At 40.2% G+C, this 19,955-nt stretch overlaps 4 protein-coding genes across 4 annotated transcripts; 3 read left to right on the top strand and 1 right to left on the bottom strand.

The window, feature by feature from the left end:
- Nucleotides 1–2,041: 2,041 nt before the first annotated feature.
- Nucleotides 2,042–2,650, top strand: CLUP02_09021 (uncharacterized protein; the record flags this gene model as incomplete). The annotated part of the gene is made up of 1 exon (XM_049288002.1): nucleotides 2,042–2,650. A coding segment is annotated over one exon (609 nt), but the record flags the coding sequence as incomplete, so codon positions are not given.
- Nucleotides 2,651–6,364: 3,714 nt separating this feature from the next.
- Nucleotides 6,365–11,120, bottom strand: CLUP02_09020 (uncharacterized protein; the record flags this gene model as incomplete). The annotated part of the gene is made up of 8 exons (XM_049288001.1): nucleotides 6,365–6,456; nucleotides 6,513–8,281; nucleotides 8,545–9,207; nucleotides 9,310–9,465; nucleotides 9,532–9,756; nucleotides 9,820–9,952; nucleotides 10,043–10,236; nucleotides 10,303–11,120. 8 exons carry the CDS (start codon nucleotides 11,118–11,120, stop codon nucleotides 6,365–6,367), a joined length of 4,050 nt encoding a protein of 1,349 aa, XP_049145145.1.
- A 2,613-nt stretch (nucleotides 11,121–13,733) lies between these two features.
- CLUP02_09019 (FAD binding domain-containing protein) lies at nucleotides 13,734–17,326 on the top strand (the record flags this gene model as incomplete). Its single annotated transcript, XM_049288000.1, has 4 exons — nucleotides 13,734–13,846; nucleotides 13,946–14,029; nucleotides 15,930–16,763; nucleotides 16,828–17,326. The coding sequence occupies 4 exons, from the start codon at nucleotides 13,734–13,736 to the stop codon at nucleotides 17,324–17,326; spliced, it is 1,530 nt and encodes a 509-aa protein (XP_049145144.1).
- Nucleotides 17,327–18,421: 1,095 nt separating this feature from the next.
- CLUP02_09018 (uncharacterized protein) lies at nucleotides 18,422–19,195 on the top strand (the record flags this gene model as incomplete). Its single annotated transcript, XM_049287999.1, has 1 exon — nucleotides 18,422–19,195. The coding sequence occupies one exon, from the start codon at nucleotides 18,422–18,424 to the stop codon at nucleotides 19,193–19,195; it is 774 nt and encodes a 257-aa protein (XP_049145143.1).
- Between the last annotated feature and the right edge of the window lie 760 nt (nucleotides 19,196–19,955).

Raw genomic sequence — 19,955 nt, 5'->3', positions numbered from 1 at the left:
TAAGGATATTTAAGTCTCAATTCGTTAATAAGATTAAGAACTTAGGATTTAACTTTATTAAAAAGTCTTACTTAGTTATATAAGAGTATAATAATAAGGGGAAGAAAGAGATTTTTACGTAGTTATTAATAATTTAAAGAATTAGTTAATATCTAATCCTCGCCCTAGCCCCGACCCTAATTTAAAAAGGCTACGTTATTTAGCTATAAAATATTATTTAAGTATATATATAATCGAGTTAACCTCTTTATTATAAGGTTTTTATTTAATTACTAACTTAGATCCGTTATTTATACCCTAAGGGTACTATTTTATATGTTATATAGTTATTATATAGTCTTATAAAATCTAGTATTTATTAATAAGTAATATATAATAAGTATTATTTAAAAATGCTTTAGATAATAATATCTACGTTCGATCTATACTTACTAATCTCGATAGGAAAAAGCGGATTATTTAGTATTATTAGTATATAAACCGATAATATTATTAAACTATTAAATAAGACTTTTAATTAAAAAAAAAACCGAGCTTAAGCGCGCTAAGCTATTAGCTAAATTAAAATAATAACTATCGGCCAACGAGCTACTTATTTTTAATAATAAGATTATTTTATTAAAAAGTATTAATATAGTGCTTAGATAAAAGAACTAAGGGAAGAAGCTTAAGTAAGTTAACCCCTCGGTATTAAATACTAAATAATAATTCGTTAAGTAGCGAGCTCGAAGTACCTATATTATATTAATTTACTAATTAAAAATAGCTTTTAATACGTCGTTTACTACTTAATACTAAATAAATCCGTCGTTTATTAACTACGCTACGCTAAACCGTTATATTAAATAATAAATAGATTACTTAGACTAAGGGCTTATATTTATATTATTAGATCTAATTATAGCTAAACTCTTCGTTTTTATAAATAGGTTATTCGTAAATAACGCTAATTATACCTCATAACTAAGTTATATTATTATTCTTGTGAATAAAAAATAGACTAACGAGAGCTTTATAATTAATAATAATATTATTTATTATAGCTTTACGAAGAGTAAAAGGATTACTTAGAGTATATTAATATTAAAAATCTATAAAATAGTCGTAAATATTAACGTTACTTATACTATTTTAACTACCTTAGACCTTATTACTAAATAACTTAACGTTCTAAAGATCCCTATTATAGTTTATATAGATTTATACTTACTATATAAATACCTTATTAAGCTAGGTATTACGAAAGAAAAGCGCCTTATAATAAATATTATAGTACTTAGGTAATTATATAAACGCTGCGAGCTTTATAAAATCTATTAGATTAGTAGCGATAATAACCTAACTAACGGGTTTATAAAAAGTATACTAAATAAGTCCCTCGAACGATTCGTTAGTAAAGGAATTATTATAGTTAAGATAAAAGGATAAGTAATACGTAGTTAAAATAGTAGTATATTATAAATAATAAGTCGTTTAGCGAACGTATATACTTCTTAAGCTTCGGTTTAAAGAGAAACGCACGTATTTAGGGCGTAATTAGACTAATAAAAAGCTCTTTTTTAATTATACTAAATTTAATAACTTTTAAAGAGTTTAGGTATATAAATTATATATATTAGAGGATTAAGAAGTAATTAGAAAGAGGGGATACTAAAATTTTTATATAAATAATTATAATAAAAGCTATATTAAAATTTTAGTATACGGCTTTAGGTATTTTTAAATAGGGAATTAATTATAAATTCTATTACTAGTTCTTATTAGCGGGGGACCTAGCCCCTATTCTAGCCTTTTTTATTATAAAAATAGAAGACTATTAATATTAGATTATAAGGTAGAAAAGGGGCCCTATTAGGTAGTTAGGTAGGGGTAGTAAGTAGGTAGTCTGGGCCCGTATAAACGGACCCTTTTACTTACTTATACCTACTAAGGGACCGCGGGCTCTACCTACGATCTTCCCCTCTTATATATACGCAATAGACCTATACTAACCTATTGACCTAGTCGCAACCAAAAGGTCTAACCTGCCTACGTGTATACTAACACCTACCTTAATGGGGCATTTGAAATAGGTTTAGTAGCCATTGACGGGCGTGTTCTCTACGGACCAAACGGTAAACCAGCCAGGCAAAGGGTCCGGAAGTGGCATAATGACATGGCCGACGTACACGTACTGCTGAGCAGCGAGGAAACAACTGCTGCCTTCCGCCTTCTCAACAAGCAACTTGATTTTTTGAAGCATCTTATAAGAGAACAAGACCCCGAGTTGCTATTACTAACATTCCACGACATCTTCGACCTGGAACCCAACCTCGCGGAGTCGCTCCTTGTCTTTGTGTGTAGGATGCACCAGGCCATATTTGGCGAACATCACCCCCTCAGCTTGATCTGGGACAATCTCGTTCGCTTCACTGCAAAGGCCCGCTTACAGGCTGTCTTGAGCATGGCCGCTTCCACCGCGAAGGAAATGGAGGCGAGGATGGGGGCCCAGTCTGCATACGTGGAGGCTCTGGAGTGTCTTCAGGTGGATGTGCATAAACAAACGGGCTCCAAGGATGCGTTCGGGAGTTCTAGCGCTTATACCTATATAAATAAATTAAATATAAGGTTCGTATTTGATTGTTTGGCTTATTTCTCGCGCTATATTTGATTATTTAATAATTAATTAATAGATTTGACTGATTTCCTAATTAGGAATTAAATGAAGCTATTGCGAAAGTCCTTATAATACTAACTTATAGACTTTACTTCGATTAGCTTTTCTAATTAAAAAATTAACCTCTTACTTCTATAATACCGCTACGAAGCTAGTTCTTAAAATATTAAACCTCTTTTAGCGTAGAGGATCTTATTAATAATTATTATAAAGTTAAAGTTAACTTTACGAGGCTAAATATCCTCTCGTAGTTTATTACTATTATAAGGATCGTAAAAATATTAAGCATAAGCTTACTTAACGTTAAATAGGTTAGCTAATAGTTAATTTACTATTAAATTAAGTTAAGGACTAGCTAAGGGATAATTTATAAGTAATATTAATTAAGCTTAGGCGCGTAGTTAATTACTACGTTTATTATTTAAAATATTAATTATTACTAGTACTACGAGTTTTTTATAATACTCTTTAGAATCGTAAGGGTATTAAAAATAGCTTATAACTATCGTAATAAAAGAGGAGGACTTAGATAACAAAAAGGAGGAGGACTTACTATCTCGTTTATATATTATTTTTATTAATAATTATAAAGTCCCTTTTTTATATTAAATAGCTAGTAGCTCTGCTTAGGCATATCCTACCTCTTTTCTAGCTATCTTAATCTTTACTTAGGGTAAAGAATAATTATTATAATATAGAGTAAAGAGTTACCTAACTTAATATAATACTTATTAAGGACTTATTAAGTATTAATAACTAATAGTTAGAAGTATCCTCGCGAGTTAAAATTATTATTAAAAAGTAGCTCTACTCGCTCTCTAAGTATATATTTAGACTAAATATAACGAGGGATACTACTTAAGGTTAGAGGTTAAGAAAGAGGTTAGGATATAAATTAACGACGAGCTAACTACTAACGAGGTAGTATTATTTACATTAATTACGATTATAACGCTACGATTTAAGAAGCCGTAAGATCTATTTTTTTTTAAAAGGTTTATTATATAACTTCTTTTACTTTTTAAAATAGTTAATAAGGTACTCGAGACCTATTATTATTTTTTATAAACGGTTATAACCGTCTCTTTTACCCTAGCCTTAGTATTTTATTATCTAGAGGTAAAGTAGTTTAAGTACTACTTTTAGCTCGGCTAGTAGTTACTAATTATTATTATTAAAAACGTCCTCGATAGGGATCCGTTATTTTAGATCTTTATAAGCTCAACTAGTTACTAAGAAGGTATAGATTTGCTTTTTCTTTTATAAAGAGCGCTATATTATAAGGTATATCGAATTCTATTTTATATCGTTATTAAGCGTTAGTATAAGCTTTTATAACGACTTTTTAAAAAGAGTAAATATATCGTTCTCGTCGGTTTTATTACTAACTTTAAAAAAGGCCTTATATTATTAAAGCGACGAGCGAATAAATTTAATAACGTTCCGAAGCTTATTAATAAGGCCCCTTATGCGCTAGAGGTTAAGATCTTTTTAAAGTTACTTAGTATTAATTAATATATCTAATTCTTATTTAAATACCTCTTTATTATTACTAAATAAAAAGGCCCTGTTAACGAGGTTAAGAATGTGACCGTAATACCTTATCCTCTAGTTAAGAATATGTTTTTAAGTATAAGTATAAGATAATATAGGATATAAGTAACCTAGGTAAGTGTCGTTATTTAAGGTATTATTATAAATAACTACTCTAATTTAGTTACTTAATTCTTAGTCGTTTATTACTAATTTTATAGTCTAAGTAATATTAGCCCTATTATAGGTACTATGCTATTATCGTAGAGTAATAAGGTATTATATTTATTACTTAGTATAGTTTAAAAAGTAAGTAAAAATAGCGATAATAGTATTCTACATTAGCAAGGTCTATAGATCGAATAATAGGTAGACTTTTATTATTAACCTCCGGATCTCTACCCTAATTATATTTTTTTTTTAGTAAAGATCTTGCTTAGCTCCTTTTTTATATTTCCGTATAATAATAAGAGTTCGTTAATAGTATTATAATCTAATTAATAAAGGAGGGCCCGGAGGTAAGGATTATAGAAAGTTATAAATAGGCTATTATTATTAATAATATACCTAATTACTAATTCTTTAATTTTTATTACTTAGCCCTTTATAATAGTACTAAAAGTAAGTTTTTATCTCTTCGGCATAAAGTTATACTTAAAAGATTTTAATAAATATAATAACTTACTAAAGCTTAGATTTATTACTTAGTATTTTAACCTTAAGTAAGCCGTTACTAAGCTCGTAATTACTATTTTAAAATAAGTAACGATACTTATTTTATTATAATAACGATAAAACTAAAAGACTTTACTTTAAATATTTTTATTATAAATCTTTTGAGCAAAGACCCCCTCTAAACAGATCTACGACTTCCTTAGCCTTGCGCCCTTTTATAATATTAAATTATTATTAATAAAAGTCCTTTTTTTTTAAATTATTTTTAAAAAGGCGAGGAGGCTATTACGATTATTAAAATTAGTTAATAATACAAAGCTAGCGTTAGTTAGAGTCTATAGCTACGAAGTAATCCGAAATAGCGGCTACGTACTAAAAATCGTACGACTTATTATTAATTAATTAATTATAATATAGTAAATCGATTAATATATAATTTAATTAATATTAACAATAATTATAGTAGTTATAAAGGGTTAGAAGTAATAGTGCGTAACTTCGTTAGTTTTATTAATATTAAAAAAAGGGGGTACTAGAGGTTTTTTAGATTCCTAGATATAGTAAAATGCTAAATTTAGGGCTCTATAATACTTAGGCTTTTTTTTTATAATAATTATTAATAATCTATTTAATTAAGTAGTATAATACCGAACTTATAATCGTAAGTAAGGAGTCGCGGGTTCGAATCCCGCTCTGGGTATTTATATTCTTAATTATAAACTTCTATAGGGTATAGTTAGGAATATCGATTTTTAATTAGCCCGGCCCCGGATTTTCTTTTTTCCGGGCGACCTTATATTTAATTAAATATGTTAAATATAGGGCCTTATGATATTTGATTATTTGACTTGCTGAAATTCCTATATTTGACTGTTTGTTTGACTTATTTGTTTGATTAATTTAAATGGGTATAAGCGCTGGGGAGTTTATGAGGTTGATATGCCTCTAAGGAGAGCTTCCATACGCTTGGGAGGGACTAGCAACGTATAATGAAGAGTAGTTAGGATTTAAACCTTATTAAAAAAAGAGTAAATTGACTACACAACGTTGTGTTCAATAGTACCTAGAGAATGTCCAGTTGCTCAGCAGAGAGGTCTCTCTAGACTAGGTAGCAGACATATTCCGTTGATCACAATAGAGGTCTCATTGAAGCTACAAACTGTCGAAAGCTGCTATTGACGAGAGTACAGATTAGGTTGAAAAGAAAGAGTCTTCCTACCCTATACTTATCCCAACCGGAAACGACGCCTCTGCGGAACGAATGGAAGGCCAGAAAAAGGCAGATTCTCAGCAATTTGCGATTCGTGTGAACCCAAATCTTCGATCCTCATAAATGCTAGTAACCCTATTCTCACCGTGAGGCCAGGGACAGACTCAAGAACTATAGCGCACGTTGCGTGCTCCAAAGGCGAGAAGCATATTGCCGTAAGTTTTCGGTCGAGGAAGGTATCTTCGTATCCGAAGTCTGGTGTGAACTTGATAACAAACTCTCCTTTTCCATCAGAGGGTTTGCGTGTTGTTGGGAGATAGAACATGTCGTCGTGCGAGGTGCCTGAACGCCGTTTGATCTTCCGATAGCAGAGGGGCCCAGTCTGGAATGACCAGCGTTCGATGTGAAGATACCTGGTACATTGCATGATTGACGAACCAAGACCACCAGTCTCAAAGAAGTCGGCCCATTCAACCATGTTACCCTGAGGCGTTTCTACCCAAACCTCTGAGTCAAAATTTTCTGTAAGTTCCACTAACTTGGGAGGCCTCAGATGGAAGTAGCCGTGATGACCAAACAACGTCTTCCCATTCTGGGATACCCACGACCAGCTGGGAAAACCTGCCAACCTGGCATAGTTCTTTCCTTCAGGCCGAATCTCCCATTGGAGTCCAGCGAGAAAGGCGCGTCTCGAAGCAGTGGCGTCTACTACCAGCCAGCCGGAGGCGACTATCGGGATGCCCCAGTACGAAAAGCATCCTGGATTGACTCGTGACCACTTCTTCAACACTCCAGATACAGCAGCGAGTCTGTCGCTCGAGTATGTCAGCTGGCGATCGCAGTACTTTTGAAGTATAGCCCAGACACCGTCTGGGGTGTTGAGGAGAGTCCACTCGGGCCTCTCGTGGTGCTCCAGATTCCCCTGCAAAGCAAGAGGACGCGTGAGGTGTTCAAAGCACATCATATCGTGGCACTCAAACGAGACCTCATAGTTGGAAAAGTAGAGTCTTCTCCTCGACAGACACGTCTCTTGGAACGTCCACCCCCGCGTGGACCACTTTGATCGGGAGATCTGGTCTAGTTGCCACTGGTGGCTGAAATTTGTCACGATTCCTTGCTCGCCGATTGTTTTGGTGATTGGAACGTGTTGCGTTCGGCCGAGAGACAAGCCCGGCAGCCCGTAGCTCGGGTCTTTGGCGCCGATGGCGATGATGCTGAGTTCTGCGGCGCCGTAGATCTGGTCCATCCTCTCCACCTGACTCATCTTGTGAGTTGCGTCGTCTTGCCAGATGCAGTATCTGTCAATCCAGATGTAGCGGAAGCCGAGCTTGATGGTGGCCCTCATGGCGTCTTGAATGACTGGCGGAAGGTCGTCCGGCAGACACGGGTATGTGTACTTGTCTGGAGGCGCGACTCCCCAAACGTAGCTCAACGCTACGTAGCGATACCTAGTGGCTGGGTCTGTGTTGATGATTTGACGGGTCTCGCAGTCTATGAGCTTGAAATGAGGGAGAGTTTGCCAGTCTGGGCTGGTACGACATGCATCGTGATGATTCTCGCATAAGTGTATCCACGATCGAACGAGGCCGTAGTCGATTCTTTCCTCGCGCAAGACTCTAGCTTGCATCAGAAGGTCCAGAAGAGGTCGAGTGGGTTCCAAGATAGCAGTGGATGCAAGAGAGACCAGACTTCCTGGCGCCTCTCGATGGGCGAAACGGATCCACGCTGTCAAGCCGCCACCAGCACTGGTATTGCCAAAGTACTGAGCGGATGCTGTCTTGTAGTGTGAGGGATTCATGACGAGAAGGAGTACGGAGTTGAAGTCTGGACGTTCCCCGCCATCTCCAAGCTTCGCCTTCTCAGCAAAATTGTAGAGCAGATTGGCGGGGATCGCTAACATGATCTTCTCCTTCTCGGCCATCGGATAGCGGTTCAGGTTGAAGCCGATGGAGAAGACCAAATCACAGAACGGGCAACTTGGGATTATGCCTGGGGGGTATTGACTGATCCTATCCTCTCGGGTGAGTGGTCTCCAGTCTCCAACATGCTGGATGTATTTGGTCCAGCTGGTCTTGTAACTCTGAGCCGAGCCAATGGCCGGAAGACCGTCGAAACGAGCCGGGTCGAAGACTGCCTGAAGATTTAGCTTGGTGCAGTTGCGACAGAGCCGATCATCTGAAAACGACATTGTGATCTTGCATGAGTGACTGTTAGTGTGTTGAGGTGCAGACGTGAGGTTGGCGAGGCTCTGGAATCCTGCCTGTCCAGCTGGGTGTTGGGCGTAAGCGCCCCTGTCACGACCTTGCGTCCAATTATATCCACTTCATGCAGGAGTGGCTTGGCCAGCAGCGTCGCGCGAGACATCGAATCCAGCACCCATGTATCACGCAAAGACCCAACTCAGCTCACGCCAGGATGACAAGCTAAATTCGTTATGTGATCCTCGACTACGGGGGATGCCACACGTTACCCTGTTCTGTTTGGATTGAAATAGAGCGTATCCGTATTCAGCAATTGGTCCCAATTGCCTGGCATGGGCTGTGTTCCCGCGGCAAACACCCAGTCAAGATCCAATCTCATGTCCATATCAATGCCCTCGTGGTATTCTCGCTGCTCCCCTTGATGAACAGGAGATATGCTCTGAAAACTGCCTATGCTCTTCGACCCGGCCGGACTGTCGGTACGCGCTCGTTTCCGAGACGCCTGCTCGCTCTGCCGTAGGGTGCCGAGGCCGGACGGTAGCATGGCGTTACGTGACGGACATTGACTCAGTCGGCGAGAGCGCAACTCCCACTTACGTTGCAGCATGAGAAGAAAATCCCGAGACCGCTTGGCGCACTCCCAAGTGCCTGAAAGCTCCTCCAAAGCCCGGAAGCATACGCTCAAGTGTGTCGCCGTCTCCGCGGTCCTCTTCCGTCTGCGGCGGGATATAGATGCGGAGATGAGTATGATGGCTGCAGAGAAGATGATGGCCACGCCTTGGATATGAACTCGCTTGAGGGAGTATTGGCGTTCGTAAATCAGGATCAGCTTTGCCACTGCGGCTGCTGACTCGATGCACATTTGTTGCGCGTGCATGTAGCCGGGACCTTGAGGTGGTTGTGGTTGAATGTAGCTCGACGACATCCACGGCCTATGGGAATGTATCACGTTTTGATAGTATTGCATACTGGGCACAAAAAGGTGAGCGAGAGCCGCATGACGACAGGAATCAACAATGTGGATTTAAACTCACTGTAACAGAAGAAAATGAGGAAGGAATGGTCCCTCTGAGTCTTCTAGATCGACTTGTATCGTACGTGGCAGGTTCTGCTTCCAAGCAAATAATATTGAAACAATCTTCTCGTTGTTGGCCTGTAATATGTCCCGCGGAATCCGAGAGTTGCCGTATCTACCAGAAGAGCATTTAGTTCCACTAAATCAGACAGAAACATTGTTATTCGGGCGATTTACTCACAGCGTGTGACCAAGAGGCGCCATGATTTCGCACAACTCTATGCGGTATAGACTGATGACCTCAGTATAATCCTGGATGGGTACTGGGGCGTTGCCGCTGCTAAGGCGCGAAACGTAAGGAAGCCATTGCTCGATCCGTCCATCTGATGAGTCTTCTGTTGGTTTCCCAACTGTGATATCATCCATGCTGATACGAAAAGGCCGACCTCTGTAAAATCCGAGCGTCCTTGAAAATTTGTAGAGTCAGACCACAGCCCCGACAATGTTGGTAGCGGCGCCAGAAGCTTACTGATCCATTGTGTATGCGCTCCAGAATACAGCGCGACGAAGCTCTGCTTCAGCGGGTTTAAGAACACCCTTGTTTACGTACGGTGTCATATCCTTGTGTAATGCCAAATCAAACACGAGCCGAATCGCCATTGCTAGATCGAGAGCTGTTAGTTCCTCTTGTCTCGTAGTTCACACATGTCGCATGTGATAAGCTGGGGTGACTATACCACTATACAACCAACCGCGAGAGTCCCTATTCGCGCCTATCTCATGGCTACTAAGAACAATCATTGCTTGTACCGTAGAGACGGAAGGCGAGTCTAGTTCGATCTCTAAAAGAGTCTTGGCTCTTGCGGCGAAGAAATCTGGAAGAGACTTTGGGAAGGTTATAAAGCTCGGGTGATATCGTGTTTTGAAGGTAGCCCCTAACGAACACCTGCAAAAGAATTAGCATTATCAAGCAACAAAAGAGTTGAGAGGTTGAAGCAATATTTGAACTAACATTGCATTTCTAAGTGCCTCGGAATAATATGGTGTGTCTTCCTCTCGCTCGTGCCAACTATGCTTCGCTTCGTCGTAGAGAGTCCTGTCGACTACATGCTGAAAGGGGTCCTGCCATGTGAAGTAAAGGTTGATCAGATGATCTTCGAGATCTTGCGGTACCTGTTTGCCGTAGCCCATGTTGTCGAGGTGTTCTTGGCCATCGTTGCGCACGGTTCGATCCACAGCCAAAGTATCGGCTCCCACAGGTAGTTCCATCAAGCTAAAGTTAGATGTTGGTCCGAAATAGGAGATATGACCATTGGGACCAATTTGGAGAGACCCTAGTCTATCAGATAACTGGTTGACTAGGTCCTCTTCCGTTGTGCCTGAGCCGGCATCGTCCTCTTCATTGTCGCTCAAAGCAGCCTCTCCGGAGTACGTGCTCAACAGAGGATGGCTGGGGGTCTGGACGCTGGCGATGCCACCACCATTTGTGATGATGTTATCGGCATTTTCAGAAGGGCTCCATTTCCAGTCTGCAATCGCTCTCGTTGTTAAGTTCAACAAACCGTCTTGAACCGGTGGTGCGAGCCCGACGGTCGCGTCATTGCCTAAGTTGAAGGAAGACGGGTCGAAAGGTAGTGAAAAGCCTAGGGGAAGTTGATCTGGAGGTAGTATGGTATTGTTAGATGGGACGCAGACTGCTGATGTTTGCGGCTCTAGGGACAAAGCTGGGTCAATCGGTGGTGTTTTGTCGCGTTCTATAGCCAATTGGGTCGTCGAAAGGCCTAGAGTGTTTAGTATCCGTGTCAGACTTTTGGCCTCTTCTGAAGGCATAGGCGGGAGTTGTAGCCCATTCTGATTGATAAACTGGCAAAGGTGGTCGACTCTACTCGACAGCAATTCGACTGCGACGCGCAGTGATAGTCTAGCGTTTGTAAGCCTTGACCAAAACGCTCGAAATCAAGAGACTGCAAAGAGAATCTAACTTGCGCTTGTCCTCTCCGGCTTGGTAACGGCACTCTCGGTGCTTAGTCCTGCAGTTGGAGCATGAAGGAGTTGCACCGTCACACTATTGACAATTTGTTACTAGGATGCCACAGGTTCTAGCCTGAAGCCATCGTCGTGATATCGAAGCTGGAGGATGGAAACTTGAGAACAAGGCTGGGGAAGGCAACGCATACCTTGATCTTGCTTTCCCGACAGGAAATGCATGCCGTAGTGACATGCCTCCTCTTGGCGTCAGACTTCGATGATTGGGGCATACTGCCTTGCTCCTCTGGAATATGTGTTCCGGAATCTGTATTGAAGGTGTGGAGGTTGATGAAGTTCGGCTGGGATAAATTCGAGAGATGACGGAGCGGTGGACACTTCTTGGCCGCACCGAGGGATTAGATCTTATTAAAGTAGATACTCTTTACGATCGAGGGGTCTATCGATTTATCCTATACGACCTAGAAAAATATATAAACCTTTATATATTTAAATTACGAACAGTTCGTAAGATTAAAAAGAAAAGAATACCCTAGCCGTACGAGAAGTCTAAATACGTAATTTAGGGGTACGGCGACGTTAAAAAGGCGACGCTACTTATATAATCGCCCACTATATAGCGCTATAGCTAATGATTAATAATAGCACTAATAGTATCGTTATAAAAAAAGGGATACGAGATTTAGAGCCGTAATATTACCTAGGCCTATACCTAATCGGCTACAGGGCTTATAAAGAAAATCCTAGCCTATTTACTAAAGGAAATAGCTAGTAAGTACCTAAAAAGTACGATTATTAAAGTACTTAAGCTACTATATAGGCTCGCAGAATCGGGCACCTATTAATAAGCTACTTATTACGATTTTTATATTAATTAATTATTAATAGTTACCTCTATATACGACCCGTACTTATTAGTTACGGAGTACGAAGGTAACTAATTTAGGATCGTTAAAATATAGACCGACGATATATTAAGCCTATTTAATATTAACTTTATAATAAAAGAGGATAAGGAGCTTTAAAAAGCGGGCCTCGTAACGAAGCTAAAAGAGGTCCTTATAATAAATACCCCCTTAGTATTTAATAATAGGATTTTTATAATCGAAAGGGAAACCGTCGTTTTTTAATAAAAAGGGCAGGGCGAGAAGATTAACTTCGTTAATCCGAACGTAATTAATATTAAAAAGTAGTATAAAGCTAAGCTCGCGCGAGGGGTATATATTATGAGTATTTATTAGCTTAAAGCGACTTTTAACTACGCTAGGGTAGTATAAGCTATAGATCTAACTAAATAAGACGGTAAGGTACTTAATAAGTAGCTTAAGTAGTAATAAACGAATCTCGATCGAGGTTTCGTTTACTACCCGATCGACCTTATAACTAATAAGCTCTACGTCTTCGTTAATAGGTTATTTACGAATAATAACGACCTTACTTCGTAATTAGGGTATATTATTATCCTAGCTAACGAGAGTATAGGTAAGAGCGAATTTACTATATATAGTAATATAATCTATTACTTATTAACTAAAAATAAGCGGATAATAAGAAGTATATTAGTATTAGAGGTCTATAGTATAATTAACGGCGTTAACCTCTCTTATACGATTTTAATAACGCTAAAGAAGATTATTAATCGAATTAGCTTTCTACTTATTCTAACAGTTATCTATATAAATTCTTACTCGCTACACGAATACCTCGTTAAATTAAGAACGATAAAAGAAAAGAGGCTTATAATTAATATTATAGCCCTTAGGTAATCGTACGAAAGGCGCGAGAGACTCGAGATTTATTAAATTAATAATAAAAATAACCTTATAGACGTTTTTATAAAAGTAGTACTAAATAAGGGATTAGAGCAATTTATAAGTAATAGAAAAGTTACCGTACGAATAAAAAGATAGGTTATATAAAAAAAGTAGAGAAAAGGGGGAAAAGGAGATAACTTAGTAAACGGGCCCGAGGTCGAATTATACCTCTAACTATAGCGGTTAAATTAATAAAAAAAAGAGAAAGTTAATATCGGATTAGAAATCTAATTCAACCGCGGTATATAGCCGACTATATAGGGGCTAATTAGGGGCCCTATTTACGATTATTATAGCTAGCCTAATCTATAGTTAGAACCTCCTTTTTATACCTACGCAGATATTTATATAGTTTAATTAATCTCTTCGTTAACTACGGTTCGAACTAACTACCCTATAATAGGGATACTAACAATCGGACCATTAACCTAACACTGAAAATGCTCGCCGTCCTTGGCAGCACATAATTATAGCATAACACTGTTTGTAGCTGTTTTAAAAACGAGCAATCGCCAGCGATAGTTGACCTTCAACGCCTCGAGTTCTTACTTGGGCTTCACAACATATCCATGTCCGCCCAAGATCACTAAGATCTTGCAGTATCACAAGCATCGTGGAGCAACTAGCAACTACTAATCTCACCATGCCCATGACTTACGCCGGCATGGGCGCGGGGCTCTTGGCCGCTTCGACGTTGTTTCTTCCCGGCATTTGCTTTGCGGCAAACGACAGGATTCCCGATTCAGTAACGACTTGGTCCGCGGAGACACCACGCACCGGTATTCTACCTGTATGCTATTCCCTTGCAGAAACGGAATGCGATCATTTGCGGCCGCTAATATATCGCCATGACAGTGTGATGCTCTCATCGCCGCAGGCTTGGCAGATCGTCTGCTTCTCGCAACCGAAGCAGGCTACGAGGCGCGGATCTCGACATAAGTCAAAGCACCCACTTTTGGGCACCCCCCCCTTTTGGGCACCCTAACAAAACATAGCATCCAAACATCAACACCAACCACAATCAATTAATTAACTACCTTCTACTGCTATAATAATATAATCAAAATTCTCCCTAGGTAATTCGACCCCTACGAGTCGATTAGGACTAACTAGACAGTTACTAAAGTCCTCCTAAGCTTTCTATACGTTCTAAATATCCGCGAACTTAGTATTTAGGTCTAGATATATAATCTTTTTTTTTTTAGGCCTTATGCGCTTAATCCTAGCCTTAAGAACTCGAACTTAGTACTAAGATATAGCTAATTAATAAGCCTGCTCCCTAAAAGCTTTTTTTACCTTTTGGAATAGTAGTCGTTAAGTATTATTATCTAGACTAAGCTCTATAAATAGCTTTAAGTAATCGTAGAGCTCGCTAGCCTTCCTAAGAGTTAACTAGTTAATAATAGAGGTCGCTAATGCCTAGTTAAGTAGTCTATTAGTATTACTAATCGTTTACCTAGCTTCTGTGCCCCTTTTAAATAGTATAACTTATATAAGTAGGACTATTAGGTTAAGAAGTAGCTTAGCTATATTAAGTAGCTATAGTCTAATTACTTTCTACTTACTTCGTATATTTAACGACGTTAGACTAGCTAAACGAGCAAGCTAGTAGTAGCTTAAGAAGTACTGCTTTTTAATAATAATAAAATTGTTTATTATATCCTCCTTACTAAGCTCCTTTTTATATATAGACTTAATAGGCCTAAAGATAGCTATATTTAATAGCTAGAGGATATAGGAAGTATATAATAATAAGAATAATAAGTAGACGTTATTTTTATAACACTCTTATATAAATTCTATCGTCGTATAACTCCTATGCCTATTTAGTACTAACAGTCGAGGCTAGTTTAGCTTACTAAGCCCTCTAATAGGGGGGGTCTTAGTCTATAATAAGAATACTTCCTTTAGTTAGTAAAGGGCAGTCTCGTCGGTCGTCTAGCTATTATCTATTACTATAAACTTCTAACTATTATAAGCAGTAAGTTAAAGAGGGAACTACTACTATTAAACCGACTTTTCCTTATAAATAACTAGTAGTTTAATAGCTCTACTATTAATAGAGATATACTTAATAATCGTTACCTAGGTACGTAAACTAAGCTCTTTTTTTTATATTATTATAGCCTTTATTATACCTAAAACTAGCCTATTAGCTCCCTTACCCTCTATTATATTAGTCTTATCTATATTATACTTATTAGCCTATTTAATACCGCTAATCTCTAGTATATTAAGTAATTTAAACTATTATTTAATTATATTAGTAATAGCTTTATTAACGCGGCGCGAATTAATTAGACGACTTCTCTAAACCCTTACTAATAGATTCTTTTTAATAAAAGCGTTAATCTATTTCTTATTAAGTAGTTTATTATCCCCTTAGGACCTTAGAACTTACTTAGCGAATTCCTTAATCTATTTATAGGTTAGTATAATACCTAGGTAATACTATATACGAATCTATTAAGCTAGCTAGTCTTCTTACTATAAAAGAAGCCTCTAAAGCTCTATAAATACCCTCGCCCTCGTCTAGTAGCCTCTCTTTCGACCCTAAAGTATTATCCTAGGAACCCTAAACTCAATCGAGGCCCTTTTAATAGAGAGACCGTTTTTAATAGTATTAAGTACCTATTAGAGCTCATTTTTAGTATACGATACTATTACTTATTAATTAGTAAGTGTACTAAAAAGGAATGCATTTAGACGATTTTTATAATTGTTATGTTGAATTGAAATAATAGGTAGGGTTTTAATATAGTGGCTGGGAGGGATTTTTGGGGGTGCCCAAAAGGGGGGGGTGCCCAAAAGTGGGTGCTTTGACTTACTGGTCTGTCAGTGCTCGTCTACGGCCGTGGTGTCTTGTCCAGCCACGGGATACCACCGAAGTATCCAAGACTCTGACTACACTGTTGGAGGCTGGATCAGGTGCCGGAGACTGGCACATTGCGGTCTGTGGAGGAGGCCACAACCACTGGGCAGGCACTAACAACATTGCTAACGGTGTGACAATCGACTTGGTCTACCTTAACCAGACCTCTTACGACCCGGAGACTAATCTTGCCTCTGTTGGCCCCGGAGACCACTGGAAGGATGTGTATGCCAAGCTTCTCAAGAGCAATGTCACTGTGACCGGTGGCCGCGATGGAGGCGTGGGTGTCGGTGGCTTTCTTCTGGGAGGCGGCAACTCTTATTACACCGGCCGCATGGGTTTTGGAGCAGACTCTGTGCGAAACTACGAGGTCGTGCTTGCCGATGGCAGCGTCCTCAATGCCAACAAGGAAACCAACCCTGACCTCTTCAAAGCTCTCAAGGGTGGCAGTAGCAACTTTGGAATCGTAACAAGATTCGATCTCGAGGCACTACCGGCAAAAGATCTCTACACGGGTATCCACATGATGACCAAGGATAACTCCGATGCCGTCGTCAGTGCTGTCGTCGACTTCACCAACCACGAGCAGAGTTTGGCTGACGTCGCACTGGTTGTTGTCTACACCCACAATACTGCTTTGGGCGACGATATACTCATTGCTGCTTCTCGCATCAACACCCAGGGTAATTCGAACACCACATCGTTCGCGAAGATAAACCAGATTCCCGCCGTCAGCAGCACCATGACTCATCGGAGCATGGCTGATTTGGCATTGAACTCCCAGACTCCTGCCGGCTCTAGGTTCGTAGCGTCTCGTTGCCCCTTAGACTTTGAAAGTAATACCTGGATTGACCTTACGGTATAGATCTGTGTGGTTTACATTAACGTTCAAGAACGAAGAAGCAATCCTGAAGAAGGCTGTCGAGGCTCACCAGGACTTCGTCGACGCTATGAAGGTTGTTGTCGGGGCAGATCAGTTCACTACCCAGATGGTCTTCCAACCACTGCCTGCCTACTTCGCAGCCATTGGTACCGAGAATGGTGGTAATGTCCTCGGTCTTGATGGGGAGAAGGAGAATGCAATTCTCTGGCTTGGTCTCGTTACCATCAATACCGAAGCTCAGGAAGCTGTTGCTCGAGCACGTATGGCCTCAGCGTCTGCCCAAATCGCAGACTATGCTATTTCTGTCGATGGAAACGTCAATTGGCGTTACCTGAACTACGCTGACCCAAGCCAAGATCCGATCAAGACGTATGGCTCTGCTAATGTGGACTTCATCCGCGAGGTCGCAGCCAAGTATGATCCTGAAGGGAAGTTCCAGACGCGAATCCCAGGAGGCTTCAAGATTTCACGCGTGGGTTGATGTTGGATGGCTCAGATGGCTCTGGTGGGAGATTTGAGCTGCTCGGAATTTTGGTAGTATTGAGATAACGCTAGAGCGCGCTCATCGATAGCCAGCTTTTAAAAAAGGAAATCATCGGCTAAGGTAATGCTTTTTCCGGGGAGATAATGTTGTCAGATGTACAAAGCTGGAAATTCTTGTTTGTCAGTGAAAAAGAGTGCCGCATCTTTCCATTCCTCAAAGCTCAAAGGCCTCTGTAGGGTTATGTTGAGATGCGGCGAAACTTTCCATGTAAGGTAAGTATGAAACCATGAATGCTCCGACCACCGGTTGCCGGATCCCGGTATCCACCAGTTCCCTCGCTTCTATTCCGGCAGACAAGCGGCTTTGGAGCCGGTGCGAAGCCCCGCCCCTCGTATCCACATCGCGGGGCCGGGAGTCCTGCACCTGGATGTAATCAGTCTCTTGTAATTGGCTAGTTCTGACAAACAACATCCCTCGAAATGCGTCAGAGTGTACGTATACGTGTAAAAGCAGTTGCTCATGCAGACCTTGCTTGCTTGTGCACCTTTCATGCGGATTCAGATAAGAGTCACCCGCACCGAAGCTATCTAACCTACCTCCCGCGGAGATGCCATGTTGGGGGTTGAGTCACCGGGGCTGACTGACTCTCGACAGTGACGACCAAGCTTGAGACCGCGGAACGGTCTTTGTTACGCACGGATACGGAGATAGGTGGCTGAAGTCATCAGAATATAAATCAATGCGATCGTCGAAGATTGAGCCCTTCCGGCCTCTGGCGTTAATGAACAGACTTTCCAGATGTGGTTGTGATATTGCCATTGCGAGTACTTGCGGAGGCGAAAACTTCCGCGATTGACGTTAGAAACCATAATTAGTGGACCACATGCACGCCCTTTCAAAAACATGTCCTATTACGTTTCGGCAGGAACTAGAGGAAATACACGGAAGCGCCCGGCCCTATAAAGCCGGTGAACCGACATAAACCGCTGTCATCAGATCAACTCAAGTACTATCAATTTCAACCCATTGATATCAACAAACAACAACGCCATTTAGCCAATTTACTGTATCCATCTTCTTGTCTTCGACACCATGCAGCTTCGGAAAGATCACGTGGAGAATAGTATTCGAGTACTTCGTCAGCTCATCAAGGACTATCCCCTCGGCGTCCTTACAACAGCTATACCGTCGGCCGATCACCCTTTCATCCAGTCTAGCCACATCCCCTGGGTATTAGATGTCGAAGATGACTCTAGCGAAACCGAGCTCGGCGTCCTGAGAGGTCATGTGGCGCGCGCAAATCCTCAGTGCAAGGCGATGGTCGAGTCACTAGCGGCAGAAAACCGGACTGGGACCGGAAACGTTCTCGATCAGGAGGTGCTGGTCCTCTTCACCACGCCCGCCCACTCCTATGTCACGCCGAAATTCTACGTTGAAACCAAGCCAACGACGGCCAAAGTCGTACCGACCTGGAACTACGCCGCGGTGCAGGCGTACGGTCGCGCCAAGATCTTTTATGAGTCCAAAGCCGAGGAGACGTCGAGTTTCCTGAATAAACAGCTCCACGATCTCTCACAATTGGGAGAGCAGTCAATCATGAGATACACTGGTCAAGACGGCCGTCCTGGGCCGTGGCAAATCTCGGATGCCCCGCAACGGTATATTGATCTGTCTAAAATGGCTATCATTGGCATTGAGATCACCATCGACAGGCTGCAGGGCAAATTCAAGATGAGCCAGGAGTTGGGCGAGGGTGATCGCCAAGGTGTTGTCGAGGGATTCAAGGCGTTGAACTCGGACTTGGGCAACCAGATTTCAGCCCTGGTAAAGGAGCGCGGTGAGTTGAAGCAGAGATCTAAACAATAAAATTCAACTAAGATTTAATCCACGAAATGTTGTTTCTTAATCGTTAGGTGTTAGTATCCCTATGACAGGGTAGTTAGTTCGAACCGTAGTTAACGAAGAGATTAATTAAACTATATAAATATCTACGTAGTAAGTATAAAAAAGAGGTTCTAACTATAGGTTAGGCTAGCTACGATAATCGTAAATAGGGCCCCTAATTAGCCCCTATATAGTCGGCTATATACCGCGGTCGAATTAGACTTCTAATCCGATACTAACTTTCTTTTTTTTTTATCGATTTAACTACTATAATTAGAGGTATAATTCGACCTCGGGCCCGTTTACTAAGTCGTCTCCTTTTTTCCCTTTTTTTACTCTTTTTATATAACCTATCCCTCTATTTATATAGTAACTTTTTTACTACTTATAAATTATTCTAATCCCTTATTTAGTACTACTTTTATAAAAGCGTTTACGAGGTTATTTTTATTATTAATCTAACGGATCTTAAATATCTCGCGCCTTTTATACGATTACTTAAGGGCTATAATATTAATTATAAGCCTCTTTTCCTTTATTATTCTTAATTTAACGAGGTATTCGTATAGCAAGTAGGAATCGGTATAAATAACCGTTAGAATAAATAAAAGGCTAATTCGATCGGTAATCTTCTTTAGCGTTATTAAAATCGCGTAGGAGAGGTTAACGCCGTTAATTATATTATAAACTTTTAACGCTAATATACTTCTCGTTATTTACTTACTTTTAGTTAACGAGTAGT

The sequence above is a fragment of the Colletotrichum lupini genome, chromosome 4 (genome assembly GCF_023278565.1).
Source record: "Colletotrichum lupini chromosome 4, complete sequence".
Taxonomy (NCBI): domain Eukaryota; kingdom Fungi; phylum Ascomycota; class Sordariomycetes; order Glomerellales; family Glomerellaceae; genus Colletotrichum; species Colletotrichum lupini.
Note: the sequence above shows the minus strand (reverse complement) of the source record. Positions and strands in the feature narration are given on the sequence as shown.